Source organism: Ambystoma mexicanum, chromosome 12 (assembly GCF_040938575.1).
Source record: "Ambystoma mexicanum isolate Mex_15411 chromosome 12, UKY_AmexF1_1, whole genome shotgun sequence".
In the NCBI taxonomy this organism is placed as follows: Eukaryota; Metazoa; Chordata; class Amphibia; order Caudata; family Ambystomatidae; genus Ambystoma; species Ambystoma mexicanum.
Genome location: NC_090936.1, coordinates 1,243,127,950 through 1,243,141,709, shown reverse-complemented (window position 1 = coordinate 1,243,141,709; position 13,760 = coordinate 1,243,127,950). Strand labels below are relative to the sequence as shown.

General features: G+C 57.2%; 1 protein-coding gene across 1 annotated transcript in view; it reads right to left on the bottom strand.

The window, feature by feature from the left end:
- LOC138514765 (tyrosine 3-monooxygenase-like) overlaps window positions 1-11,422 on the bottom strand; it is a 456,844-nt gene extending 445,422 nt beyond the window's left edge. Inside the window, exon 1 of the mRNA XM_069630145.1 lies at window positions 10,475-11,422. Within this exon, the coding sequence (XP_069486246.1) occupies window positions 10,475-11,422 (948 nt within the window). The remainder of the gene's footprint in view (window positions 1-10,474) is intronic.
- Between the last annotated feature and the right edge of the window lie 2,338 nt (window positions 11,423-13,760).

Sequence of the window (13,760 nt, the reverse complement as noted above, 5' to 3'; positions counted from 1 at the left end):
TCCTCAGAGGGTGCACCTCAGAATACATGGGGCTTTCATCCCACACTACCCAAGGTCCGACCCAAGGTCATCAGAGGGTGCACCTCGGAATACATGGGGCTTTCATTCCCCACTACCCAAGGTCCTCAGAGGGTGCACCTCAGAATACAAGGGGGCTTTCATCCCACACTCCCCAAGGTCCTCAGAGGGTGCACCTCAGAATGCAAGGGGGCTTTAATTCCGCACTACCCAAGGTCCTCAGAGGGTGCACCTCAGAATGCAAGGAGGCTTTCATTCCCCACTACCCAAGGTCCTCAGAGGGTGCACCTCAGAATACATGGGGCTTTCATCCCACACTACCCAAGGTCCTCAGAGGGTGCACCTCAGAATGCAAGGGGGCTTTCATCCCACACTCCCCAAGGTCCTCAGAGGGTGCACCTCAGAATGCAAGGGGGATTTAATTCCCCACTACCCAAGGTCCTCAGAGGGTGCACCTCAGAATACAAGGGGGCTTTCATCCCACACTCCCCAAGGTCCTCAGAGGGTGCACCTCAGAATGCAAGGGGGCTTTAATTCCCCACTACCCAAGGTCCTCAGAGGGTGCACCTCAGAATACATGGGGCTTTCATCCCACAATACCCAAGGTCTTCAGAGGGTGCACCTCAGAATCCATGGGGCTTTCATCCCACACTACCCAAGGTCCTCAGAAGGTGCACCTCAGAATACATGGGGCTTTCATTCCCCACTACCCAAGGTCCTCAGAGGGTGCACCTCAGAATGCAAGGGGGCTTTCATTCCCCACTACACAAGGTCCTCAGAGGGTGCACCTCAGAATGCATGGGGCTTTCACCCCACACTACCCAAGGTCCTCAGAGGGTGCACCTCAGAATGCAAGGGTGCTTTCATTCCCCACTACTCAAGGTCCTCAGAGGGTGCACCTAGGAATGCATGGGGCTTTCATCCCACACTACCCAAGGTCATCAGAAGGTGCACCTCAGAATACATGGTGCTTTCATTCCCCACTACCCAAGGTCCTCAGAGGGTGCACCTCAGAATGCAAGGGGGCTTTCATTCCCCACTACCCAAGTTCCTCAGAGGGTGCACCTCAGAATGCAAGGGGGCTTTCATTCCCCACTACGCAAGGTCCTCAGAGGGTGCACCTCAGAATGCATGGGGCTTTCACCCCACACTACCCAAGGTCCTCAGAGGGTGCACCTCAGAATGCAAGCGTGCTTTCATTCCCCACTACTCAAGGTCCTCAGAGGGTGCACCTTAGAATGCAAGGGGGCTTTCATTCCCCACTACCCAAGGTCCTCAGAGGGTGCACCTCAGAATTCATGGGGCTTTCATCCCACACTACCCTAGGTCCTTAGAGGGTGCACCTCAGAATGCATGGGGCTTTCATCCCACACTACCCAAGGTCCTAGAGGGTGCTCCTCAGAATGCATGGGGCTTTCATCCCACACTACCCAAGGTCCTCAGAGGGTGCACCTCAGAATGCATGGGGCTTTCATTCCCCACTACCCAAGGTCCTCAGAGGGTGCACCTCAGAATGCAAGGGGGCTTTCATTCCCCACTACCCAAGGTCCTCAGAGGGTGCACCTCAGAATGCAAGGGGGCTTTCATCCCACACTACCCAAGGTCCTCAGAGGGTGCACCTCAGAATGCAAGGGGTCTTTAATTCCCCACTACCCAAGGTCCTCAGAGGGTGCACCTCAGAATGCATGGGGCTTTCATCCCACACTACCCAAGGTCCTCAGAGAGTGCACCTCGGAATACAAGGGGGCTTTCATCCCACACTCCCCAAGGTCCTCAGAGGGTGCACCTCAGAATGCAAGGGGGCTTTAATTCCCCACTACCCAAGGCCCTCAGAGGGTGCACCTCAGAATACATGGGGCTTTCATCCCACACTACCCAAGGTCCTCAGAGGGTGCACCTCAGAATGCATGGGGCTTTCATCCCACACTACCCAAGTTCCTCAGAGGGTGCCCCTCAGAATCCATGGGGCTTTCATTCCCCACTACCCAAGGTCCTCAGAGGGTGCACCTCAGAATGCAAGGGGGCTTTCATTCCCCACTACACAAGGTCCTCAGAGGGTGCACCTCAGAATGCAAGGGTGCTTTCATTCCCCACTACTCAAGGTCCTCAGAGGGTGCACCTTAGAATGCAAGGGGGCTTTCATTCCCCACTACCCAAGGTCCTCAGAGGGTGCACCTCAGAATGCATGGGGCTTTCATCCCACACTACCCAAGGTCCTCAGAGGGTGCACCTCAGAATGCATGGGGCTTTCATCCCACACTACCCAAGGTCCTAGAGGGTGCACCTCAGAATGCATGGGGCTTTCATCCCACACTACCCAAGGTCCTCAGAGGGTGCACCTCAGAATGCCTGGGGCTTTCATTCCCCACTACCCAAGGTCCTCAGAGGGTGCACCTCAGAATGCAAGGGGGCTTTCATTCCCCACTACCCAAGGTCCTCAGAGGGTGCACCTCAAAATGCAAGGGGGCTTTCATCCCACACTACCCAAGGTCCTCAGAGGGCGCACCTCAGAATGCAAGGGGTCTTTAATTCCCCACTATCCAAGGTCCTCAGAGGGTGCACATCAGAATGCATGGGGCTTTCAAGGTCCTCAGAGGGTGCACCTCAGAATGCATGGGACTTTCATCCCACACTACCCAAGTTCCTCAGAGGGTGCACCTCAGAATACAAGGGGGCTTTCATCCCACACTCCCCAAGGTCCTCAGAGGGTGCACCTCAGAATGCAAGGGGGATTTAATTCCCCACTACCCAGGGTCCTCAGAGGGTGCACGTCAGAATGCATGGGGCTTTCATCCCACACTACCCAAAGTCCTCAGAGGGTGCACCTCAGAATACAAGGGGGCTTTCATCCCACACTCCCCAAGGTCCTCAGAGGGTGCACCTCAGAATGCAAGGGGGCTTTAATTCCACACTACCCAAGGTCCTCAGAGGGTGCACCTCAGAATGCAAGGAGGCTTTCATTCCCCACTACCCAAGGTCCTCAGAGGGTGCACCTCAGAATACATGGGGCTTTCATCCCACACTACCCAAGGTCCTCAGAGGGTGCACCTCAGAATGCAAGGGGGCTTTCATCCCACACTCCCCAAGGTCCTCAGAGGGTGCACCTCAGAATGCAAGGGGGATTTAATTCCCCACTACCCAAGGTCCTCAGAGGGTGCACCTCAGAATACAAGGGGGCTTTCATCCCACACTCCCCAAGGTCCTCAGAGGGTGCACCTCAGAATGCAAGGGGGCTTTAATTCCCCACTACCCAAGGTCCTCAGAGGGTGCACCTCAGAATACATGGGGCTTTCATCCCACAATACCCAAGGTCCTCAGAGGGTGCACCTCAGAATACATGGGGCTTTCATCCCACACTACCCAAGATCCTCAGAAGGTGCACCTCAGAATACATGGGGCTTTCATTCCCCACTACCCAAGGTCCTCAGAGGGTGCACCTCAGAATGCAAGGGGGCTTTCATTCCCCACTACACAAGGTCCTCAGAGGGTGCACCTCAGAATGCATGGGGCTTTCACCCCACACTACCCAAGGTCCTCAGAGGGTGCACCTCAGAATGCAAGGGTGCTTTCATTCCCCACTACTCAAGGTCCTCAGAGGGTGCACCTAGGAATGCATGGGGCTTTCATCCCACACTACCCAAGGTCATCAGAAGGTGCACCTCAGAATACATGGGGCTTTCATTCCCCACTACCCAAGGTCCTCAGAGGGTGCACCTCAGAATGCAAGGGGGCTTTCATTCCCCACTACCCAAGTTCCTCAGAGGGTGCACCTCAGAATGCAAGGGGGCTTTCATTCCCCACTACGCAAGGTCCTCAGAGGGTGCACCTCAGAATGCATGGGGCTTTCACCCCACACTACCCAAGGTCCTCAGAGGGTGCACCTCAGAATGCAAGGGTGCTTTCATTCCCCACTACTCAAGGTCCTCAGAGGGAGCACCTTAGAATGCAAGGGGGCTTTCATTCCCCACTACCCAAGGTCCTCAGAGGGTGCACCTCAGAATGCATGGGGCTTTCATCCCACACTACCCAAGGTCCACAGAGGGTGCACCTCAGAATGCATGGGGATTTCATCCCATACTACCCTAGGTCCTTAGAGGGTGCAACTCAGAATGCATGGGGCTTTCATCCCACACTACCCAAGGTCCTAGAGGGTGCACCTCAGAATGCATGGGGCTTTCATCCCACACTACCCAAGGTCCTCAGAGGGTGCACCTCAGAATGCATGGGGCTTTCATTCCCCACTACCCAAGGTCCTCAGAGGGTGCACCTCAGAATGCAAGGGGGCTTTCATTCCCCACTTCCCAAGGTCCTCAGAGGGTGCACCTCAGAATGCAAGGGGGCTTTCATCCCACACTACCCAAGGTCCTCAGAGGGTGCACCTCAGAATGCAAGGGGTCTTTAATTCCCCAATACCCAAGGTCCTCAGAGGGTGCACCTCAGAATGCATGGGGCTTTCATCCCACACTACCCAAGGTCCTCAGAGAGTGCACCTCGGAATACAAGGGGGCTTTCATCCCACACTCCCCAAGGTCCTCAGAGGGTGCACCTCAGAATGCAAGGGGGCTTTAATTCCCCACTACCCAAGGCCCTCAGAGGGTGCACCTCAGAATACATGGGGCTTTCATCCCACACTACCCAAGGTCCTCAGAGGGTGCACCTCAGAATGCATGGGGCTTTCATCCCACACTACCCAAGTTCCTCAGAGGGTGCACCTCAGAATACATGGGGCTTTCATTCCCCACTACCCAAGGTCCTCAGAGGGTGCACCTCAGAATGCAAGGGGGCTTTCATTCCCCACTACACAAGGTCCTCAGAGGGTGCACCTCAGAATGCAAGGGTGCTTTCATTCCCCACTACCCAAGGTCCTCAGAGGGTGCACCTCAGAATGCAAGGGGGCTTTCATTCCCCACTACACAAGGTCCTCAGAGGGTGCACCTCAGAATGCAAGGGTGCTTTCATTCCCCACTACCCAAGGTCCTCAGAGGGTGCACCTTAGAATGCAAGGGGGCTTTTATTCCCCACTACCCAAGGTCCTCAGAGGGTGCCCCTGAGAATGCATGGGGCTTTCATCCCACACTACCCAAGGTCCTCAGAGGGTGCACCTCAGAATGCATGGGGCGTTCATCCCACACTACCCAAGGTCTTAGAGAGGGTGCACCTCAGAATGCATGGGTTTTTCATCCCACACTACCCAAAGTCCTCAGAGGGTGCACCTCAGAATGCATGGGGCTTTCATTCCCCACTACCCAAGGTCCTCAGAGGGTGCACCTCAGAATGGATGGGGCTTTCATCCCACACTACCCAAGGTCCTCAGAGGGTGCACCTCAGAATGCATGGGGCTTTCATCCCACACTACCCAAGGTCCTCAGAGGGTGCACCTCAGAATTCAAGGGTGCTTTCATTCCCCACTACCCAAGGTCCTCAGAGGGTGCACCTCGGAATGCAAGGGGGCTTTCATTCCACACTCCCCAAAGTCCTCAGAGGGTGCCCCTCAGAATGCATGAGGCTTTCACCCCACAGTCCCCAAGGTCCTCAGAGGGTGCACCTAAGAATACATGGGGCTTTCATCCCACACTACCCAAGGTCCTCAGAGGGTGCACCTCAGAATACAAGAGGGCTTTCATCCCACACTCCCCAAGGTCCTCAGAGGGTGCACCTCAGAATGCAAGGGGGCTTTAATTCCCCACTACCCAAGGTCCTCAGAGGGTGCACCTCAGAATACAAGGGGGCTTTCATCCCACACTCCCCAAGGTCCTCAGGGGGTGCACCTCAGAATGCAAGGGGGCTTTAATTCCCCAGTACCCAAGGTCCTCAGAGGGTGCACCTCAGAATACATGGGGCTTTCATCCCACACTACCCAAGGTCCTCAGAGGGTGCACCTCAGAATGCATGGAGCTTTCATTCCCCACTACCCAAGGTCCTCAGAGGGTGCACCTCGGAATGCAAGGGGGCTTTCATTCCACACTCCCCAAGGTCCTCAGAGGGTGCACCTCAGAATGCAAGGGGGCTTTCATTCCCCACTACCCAAGGTCCTCAGAGGGTGCACCTCAGAATGCAAGGGGGCTTTCATCCCACACTACCCAAGGTCCTCAGAGGGTGCACCTCAGAATGCAAGGGGTCTTTAATTCCCCACTACCCAAGGTCCTCAGAGGGTGCACCTCAGAATACATGGGGCTTTCATCCCACACTACCCAAGGTCCTCAGAGGGTGCACCTCAGAATGCATGGGGCTTTCATCCCACACTACCCAAGGTCCTCAGAGGGTGCACCTCAGAATGCATGGGGCTTTCATCCCACACTACCCAAGGTCCTAGATGGTGCACCTCAGAATGCAAGGGTGCTTTCATTCACCACTACTCAAGGTCCTCAGAGGGTGCACCTTAGAATGCATGGGGGCTTTCATCCCACACTACACAAGGTCCTCAGAGGGTGCACCTCAGAATGCAAGGGTGCTTTCATTCCCCACTACAGTGCAGGGCGGGCTGGGGAGGTGAGCATGCATGCTCGTGTGCATGTTCAGTGCAGGGCGGGCTGGGGAGGTGAGCGTGCACGCTCGTGTGCATGTACAGTGAAGGGCGGGCTGGGGAGGTGAGCGTTCATGCTCATGTGCATGTACAGTGCAGGGCGGGCTGGGGAGGTGAGCGTACAGTGCAGGGCGGGCTGGGGAGGTGAGCGTGCACGCTCATGTGCATGTACAGTGCAGGACGGGCTGGGGAGGTGAGCGTGCACGCTCGTGTGCATGTACAGTGCAGGACGGGCTGGGTAGGTGAGCGTCTACGCTCGTGTGCATGTACAGTGCAGGGCGGGCTCGGGAGGTGAGCGTGAATGCTCATGTGCATGTACAGTGCAGGGTGGGCTCGGGAGGTGAGCGTACAGTGCAGGGCGGGCTGGGGAGGTGAGCGTGCATGCTCATGTGCATGTACAGTGCAGGGCGGGCTGGGGAGGTGAGCGTGCATGCTCGTGTGCATGTACAGTGCAGGCGGGCTGAGGAGGTGAGCGTCCATGCTCGTGTGCATGTACAGTGCAGGGCGTACAGTGCAGAGCGGGCTGGGGAGGTGAGCGTGCATGCTCGTGTGCATGTACAGTGCAGGGCAGGCTGGGGAGGTGAGCGTGCATGCTCATGTGCATGTACAGTGCAGGGCGGGCTGGGGAGGTGAGCGTACAGTGCAGGGCGGGCTGGGGAGGTGAGCATGCATGCTCGTGTGCATGTACAGTGCAGGGCGTACAGTGCAGGGCGGGCTGGGGAGGTGAGCGTGCATGCTCGTGTGCATGTACAGTGCAGAGCGGGCTGGGGAGGTGAGCGTGCATGCTCGTGTGCATGTACAGTGCAGGGCGTACAGTGCAGGGCGGGCTGGGAAGGTGAGCGCGCGTGCTCGTGTGCATGTACAGTGCAGGGCGGGCTGGGGAGGTGAGCGTGCATGCTCATGTGCATGTACAGTGCAGGGCAGGCTGGGGAGGTGAGTGTACAGTGCAGGGCGGGCTGGGGAGGTGAGCGTGCACGTTCATGTGCATGTACAGTGCAGGGCGGGCTGGGGAGTTGAGCGTGCATGCTCGTGTGCATGTACAGTGCAGGGCGTACAGTGCCGGGCGGGCTGGGGAGGTGAGCGCGCATGCTCGTGTGCATGTACAGTGCAGAGCGGGCTGGGGAGGTAAGCGTACAGTGCAGGGCGGGCTTTGGAGGAGAGCGTGCATGCTCATGTGCATGTACAGTGCAGAGCGGGCTGGGGAGGTGAGCGTGCATGCTCGTGTGCATGTACAGTGCAGGGCGTACAGTGCAGGGTGGGCTGGGGAGGTGAGCGCGCGTGCTCGTGTGCATGTACAGTGCAGGGCGGGCTGGTGAGGTGAGCGTGTGTGCTCATGTGCATGCACAGGGCGGGCTGGGGAGGTGAGCGTACAGTGCAGGGCGGGCTGGGGAGGTGAGCGTGCACGCTCATGTGCATGTACAGTGCAGGGCGGGCTGGGGAGGTGAGCGTGCATGCTCGTGTGCATGTACAGTGCAGGGCGGGCTGCGGAGGTGAGCGTGCATGCTCGTGTGCATGTACAGTGCAGGGCGTATAGTGCAGGGTGGGCTGGGGAGGTGAGCGTGCATGCTTGTGTGCATGTACAGTGCAGGGCGGGCTGCGGAGGTGAGCGTGCATGCTCATGTGCATGCACAGTGCATGGCGGGCTGGGGAAGTGAGCGTGCGTGCTCATGTGCATGTACAGTGCACGGCGGGCTGGGGGGGTGAGCGTGCATGCTCGTGTGCATGTACAGTGCAGGGCGTACAGTGCAGGGTGGGCTGGGGGGTGAGCGTACAGTACAGGGCGAGCTGGGGAGGTGAGCGTGCATGCTCGTGTGCATGTACAGTGTACGCCCGGGCTGGGGAGGTGAGCGTGCGCGCTCATGTGCATGTACAGTGCAGGGCGGGCTGGGGAGGTGAGCGTGCGCGCTCGTGTGCATGTACAGTGCAGGGCGGGCTGGGGAGGGGAGCGTGCGCGCTCGTGTGCATGAACAGTGCAGGGCGGGCTGGGGAGGGGAGCGTGCGCGCTCGTGTGCATGTACAGTGCAGGGCGGGCTGGGGAGGTGAGCGTGCGCGCTCGTGTGCATGTACAGGTCAGGGCGGGCTGGGGAGGTGAGCGTGCACGCTCATGTGCATGTACAGTGCAGCGTGGGCTGGGGAGGGGAGCGTGTGTGCTCATGTGCATGTACAGTGCAGGGCGGGCTGGGGAGGCAAGCGTGCGTGCTCGTGTGCATGTACAGTGCAGTACAGTGCAGGGCGAGCTGGGGAGGTGAGTGTGCAGGGTGGGCGGGGGAGGTGAGCGTGCACGCTCGTGTGCATGTACAGTGCAGGGCGGGCTGGGGAGGTGAGCGTGCACGCTCATGGGCATGTACAGTGCAGGGCGGGCTGGGGAGGAGAGCGTGCGTGCTCATGTGCATGTACAGTGCAGGGCGGGCTGGGGAGGTGAGCGTGCATGCTCGTGTCCATGTACAGTGCAGGGCGTACAGTGCAGGGGGGGCTGGGGGGTGAGCGTACAGTGCAGGGCGGGCTGGGGAGGTGAGCGTGCATGCTCATGTGCTTGTACAGTGCATGGCGGGCTGGGGAGGTGAGCATGCGCGCTCGTGTGCATGTACAGTGCAGGGCGGGCTGGGGAGGTGAGCGTGCGCGCTCGTGTGCATGTACAGTGCAGGGCAGGCTAGGGAGGTGAGCGTGCGCGCTCGTGTGCAAGTACAGTGCAGGGCGGGCTGGGGAGGTGAGCGTGAACGCTCATGTGCATGTACAGTGTAATACAGTGCAGGGCGGGCTGGGGTGGTGAACGTGCAGGGCGGGCTGGGGAGGTGAGCGTGCACGCTCGTGTGCATGTACAGTGCAGGGCGGGCTGGGGAGGTGAGCGTGCACGCTTGTGTTCATGTACAGTGCAGGGCGGGGTGGGGAGGTGAGCGTGCATGCTCGTGTGCATGTACAGTGCAGGGCGGGCTGGGGAGGTGAGCGTGCACGCTCGTGTGCATGTACAGTGCAGGGCGGGCTGGGGAGGTGAGCGTGCAGGGTGGGCTGGGGAGGTGAGGGTGCGCGCTCGTGTGCATGTACAGTGCAGGGCGGGCTGGGGAGGTGAGCGTGCACGCTCATGTGCATGTACAGTGCAGTACAGTGCAGGGCGGGCTGGGGAGGTGAGCATGCAGGGCGGGCTGAGGAGGTGAGCATGCAGGGCGGGCTGGGGAGGTGAGCGTTCACGCTCGTGTGCATGTACAGTGCAGGGCGGGCTGGGGAGGTGAGCATGCACGCTCGTGTGCATGTACAGTGCAGGGCGGGCTGGGGAGGTGAGCGTGCAGGGCGGGCTGGGGAGGTGAGCGTGCACGCTCGTGTGCATGTACAGTGCAGGGCGGGCTGGGGAGGTGAGCGTGCAGGGCGGGCTGGGGAGGTGATCGTGCAGTGCAGGGCGGGCTGGGGAGGTGAGCGTGCACGCTCGTGTGCATGTACAGTGCAGGGCGAGCTGGGGAGGTGAGCGTGCGTGCTCGTGTGCATGTACAGTGCAGGGCGGGCTGGGGAGGTGAGCGTGCGTGCTCGTGTGCATGTACAGTGCAGGGCGGGCTGGGGAGGTGAGCGTACAGTGCAGGGCGGGCTGCGGAGGGGAGCGTGCAGTGCAGGGCGGGCTGGGGAGGGGAGCGTGCACGCTCATGTGCATGTACAGTGCTGTGACTACACTCGGGTGTGTGTCTGCACTTCTCATGCACATCGAAGTCCCAAAACAAGGCGATCCTGGGGTTTTCTGGGAACTATTCTAAAGGACCCCCCTAAGCCCCTTCTGCTTGCCTTGCCCCGTGCGCCCTGAAGCCAGTGGCGCTGTGCGAGGCGTAAAAGAGTAATACATAAATAAATAAAGAGCAGAGTGTCTGCGGAGAACCCCCAAAGCCCCCCCCCTCCTACCCCCAAGGCCCCCTATTAAGGTGCACGAGAGGCCGGGGCACGGCCGGAACCTACCTCGAGGACTCTGAAGGCTCCGGAGACTCCGGCCCTCCTGCCGTCCCTGGGGGTGAAGATGAGGCTCAGGGGGGTGCGCCCCTCTTCTGCTCCATCCCCCCTGCTCTGCCGCTCCTCTGCGCTGGGGGCGCTGGGGGCCTCCTTCTCGCGCCGGGCATCCTCTATCAGGCTCTGCCTTCGGCCCCCGGGGGCCGTGTCTGCCTTTATCTCCAACGCAGAGGTGTCTGGGGCGCACGTGGGCCGGACGGTGGGAGGACGGGGTGGTGGGGGTCGACTTGTACGTGTGTGAATGTATGTGTGTCTTGCCTGGGCGGCTCGGGGGTCACGGCGGAGAACCCAAGATGGGGAGATGTAAGCACTCGAAACCTGTGTTGGGGGGCCCGGCTGCTTCTGGCGCGCAATCTCTGGCCTCGGGTGGTTCTGCCTTTGGGGAGGTTGTGTTTTCTGGGTGGTTCTGTTTTCGGCGAGGTTGTATTTTCTGGGTGGTTCTGTTTTCGGGGTGGTTCTGTTTTCTGGGAGGTTGTGTTTTCGGGGAGGTTGTGTTTTCTGGGTGGTTGTGTTTTCGGGGTGGTTGTGTTTTCTGGGTGGTTGTGTTTTCTGGGTGGATGTGTTTTCTTGGTGGTTCTGTTTTCTGGGTGGTTCTGTTTTCGGGGAGGTTGTGTTTCGGGGAGGTTGTGTTATCTGGGTGGTTGTGTTGTTCTGGTGAGAGGGGAAAGGAGTGGTTTGGGGGGGGTTAAAGCGATGTAGACAATTTTGGGGCAGATCCTGGAGCTTGCAATGGACCCCCGAAGCCGGAGAGAGTAAGCCCCAGTTGAGGGAGAGGCGAGAGTGGGGGCAGGTGGTGGAGAGTGAGGGCACATTTATGGGACCCCTCACCTCCGGAATATATGGAAATCGCTGCCGTGCCGCCCACACAAGACACGAGTCCACGGACGTCACCCTCTTCATTTGGGGGTGGGCTCGGTTTTGGAAATCTGAGTCCTTTATTATTTAGATGAAAGGGGGACACGACCCCTCGAAATATGCAAATTAGGAAATCCGGCTGTCCAGCAGCACACGTGTTGGAACAAGCACCTGCTTGGATGTCTCAAAATAATCTGTTTCCATGGGTGTCTCTCTGTTTCATTGGTGTGTCTCTATTATCCCTGGCGGTCTCCCTGGATGTCTCTCTGTTATTATCTCTCTCCCTGGATGTCTGTCTGTCATTATCTGTCTACCTGAGTGTCTCTCTGTTTTTCTCTGTCTCCGAGGGGTCTCACTGGATGTCTCTGTTATTATCTCTCTCCCTGGGTGTCTGTCTGTCATTATCTGTCTCCCTGGGTGTCTCTCTGGATGTGTCTGTGCTATTATCTGTCTTCCTGTGTGTCTCTCTGTTTTTCTCTGTCTCCTCCGAAAGTCTCTGTATTATCCCCCGTTTCACTGAGCGTGTATTCTTTCCTGCCCCCCTGGATGTCTCTCCGTGTGTGTCTCTGTGTCTCCCTGGGTGTCTCTCTGGATGTGTCTGTGTTATTAACTGTCTCCGTGGATGTCTGTCATTATCTGTCTCCCTGGGTGTCTCTCTGGATGTGTCTGTGTTATTAACTATCTCCCTGGATGTCTGTCATTATCTGTCTCCCTGGGTGTCTCTCTGTTTTTCTCTGTCTCCTCCGGTAATCTCTGGATATGCCCCTTTTCACTGAGCGTGTATTCTTTCTTGCCCCCCTGGATGTCTCTCCGTGTGTGTCTCTGTGTCTCCCTGGGTGTCTCTCTGGATGTGTCTGTGTTATTAACTGTCTCCCTGGATGTCTGTCATTATCTGTCTCCCTGGGTGTCTCTCTGGATGTGTCTGTGTCATTAACTATCTCCCTGGATGTCTGTCATTATCTGTCTCCCTGGGTGTCTCTCTGGATGTGTCTATGTTATTAACTGTCTCCCTGGATGTCTGTCATTATCTGTCTCCCTGGGTGTCTCTATGGATGTGTCTATGTTATTAACTGTCTCCCTGGATGTCTGTCATTATCTGTCTCCCTGGGTGTCTCTCTGGATGTGTCTGTGTTATTAACTATCTCCCTGGATGTCTGTCATTATCTGTCTCCCTGGGTGTCTCTCTGGATGTGTCTATGTTATTAACTGTCTCCCTGGATGTCTCTCATTATCTGTCTCCCTGGGTGTCTCTCTGGATGTGTCTGTGTTATTAACTATCTCCCTGGATGTCTGTCATTATCTGTCTCCCTGGGTGTCTCTCTGGATGTGTCTGTGCTATTATCTGTCTTCCTGTGTGTCTCTCTGTTTTTCTCTGTCTCCTCCGGTAATCTCTGTATTATCCCCCGTTTCACTGAGCGTGTATTCTTTCCTGCCCCCCTGGATGTCTCTCCGTGTGTGTCTCTGTGTCTCCCTGGGTGTCTCTCTGGATGTGTCTGTGTTATTAACTATCTCCCTGGATATCTGTCATTATCTGTCTCTCTGGGTGTCTCTCTGGATGTGTCTGTGTTATTAACTATCTCCCTGGATGTCTGTCATTATCTGTCTCCCTGGGTGTCTCTCTGTTTTTCTCTGTCTCCTCCGGTAATCTCTGTATTATCCCCCGTTTCACTGAGCGTGTATTCTTTCCTGCCCCCCTGGATGTCCCTCCGTGTGTGTCTCTGTGTCTCCCTGGGTGTCTCTCTGGATGTGTCTGTGTTATTAACTGTCTCCCTGGATATCTGTCATTATCTGTCTCTCTGGGTGTCTCTCTGGATGTGTCTGTGTTATTAACTGTCTCCCTGGATGTCTGTCATTATCTGTCTCCCTGGGTGTCTCTCTGTTTTTCTCTGTCTCCTCCGGTAATCTCTGTATTATCCCCCTTTTCACTGAGCGTGTATTCTTTCCTGCCCCCTGGATGTCTCTCCGTGTGTGTCTCTGTGTCTCCCTGGGTGTCTCTCTGGATGTGTCTGTGTTATTAACTGTCTCCCTGGATATCTGTCATTATCTGTCTCTCTGGGTGTCTCTCTGGATGTGTCTGTGTTATTAACTATCTCCCTGGATGTCTGTCATTATCTGTCTCCCTGGGTGTCTCTCTGTTTTTCTCTGTCTCCTCCGGTAATCTCTGTATATCCCCCTTTTCACTGAGCGTGTATTCTTTCCTGCCCCCCTGGATGTCTCTCCGTGTGTGTCTCTGTGTCTCCCTGGGTGTCTCTCTGGATGTGTCTGTGTTATTAACTCTCTCCCTGGATGTCTGTCATTATCTGTCTCCCTGGGTGTCTCTCTGTTTTTCTCTGTCTCCTCCGGTAATCTCTGTATTATCCCCCGTTTCACTGAGCGTGTATTC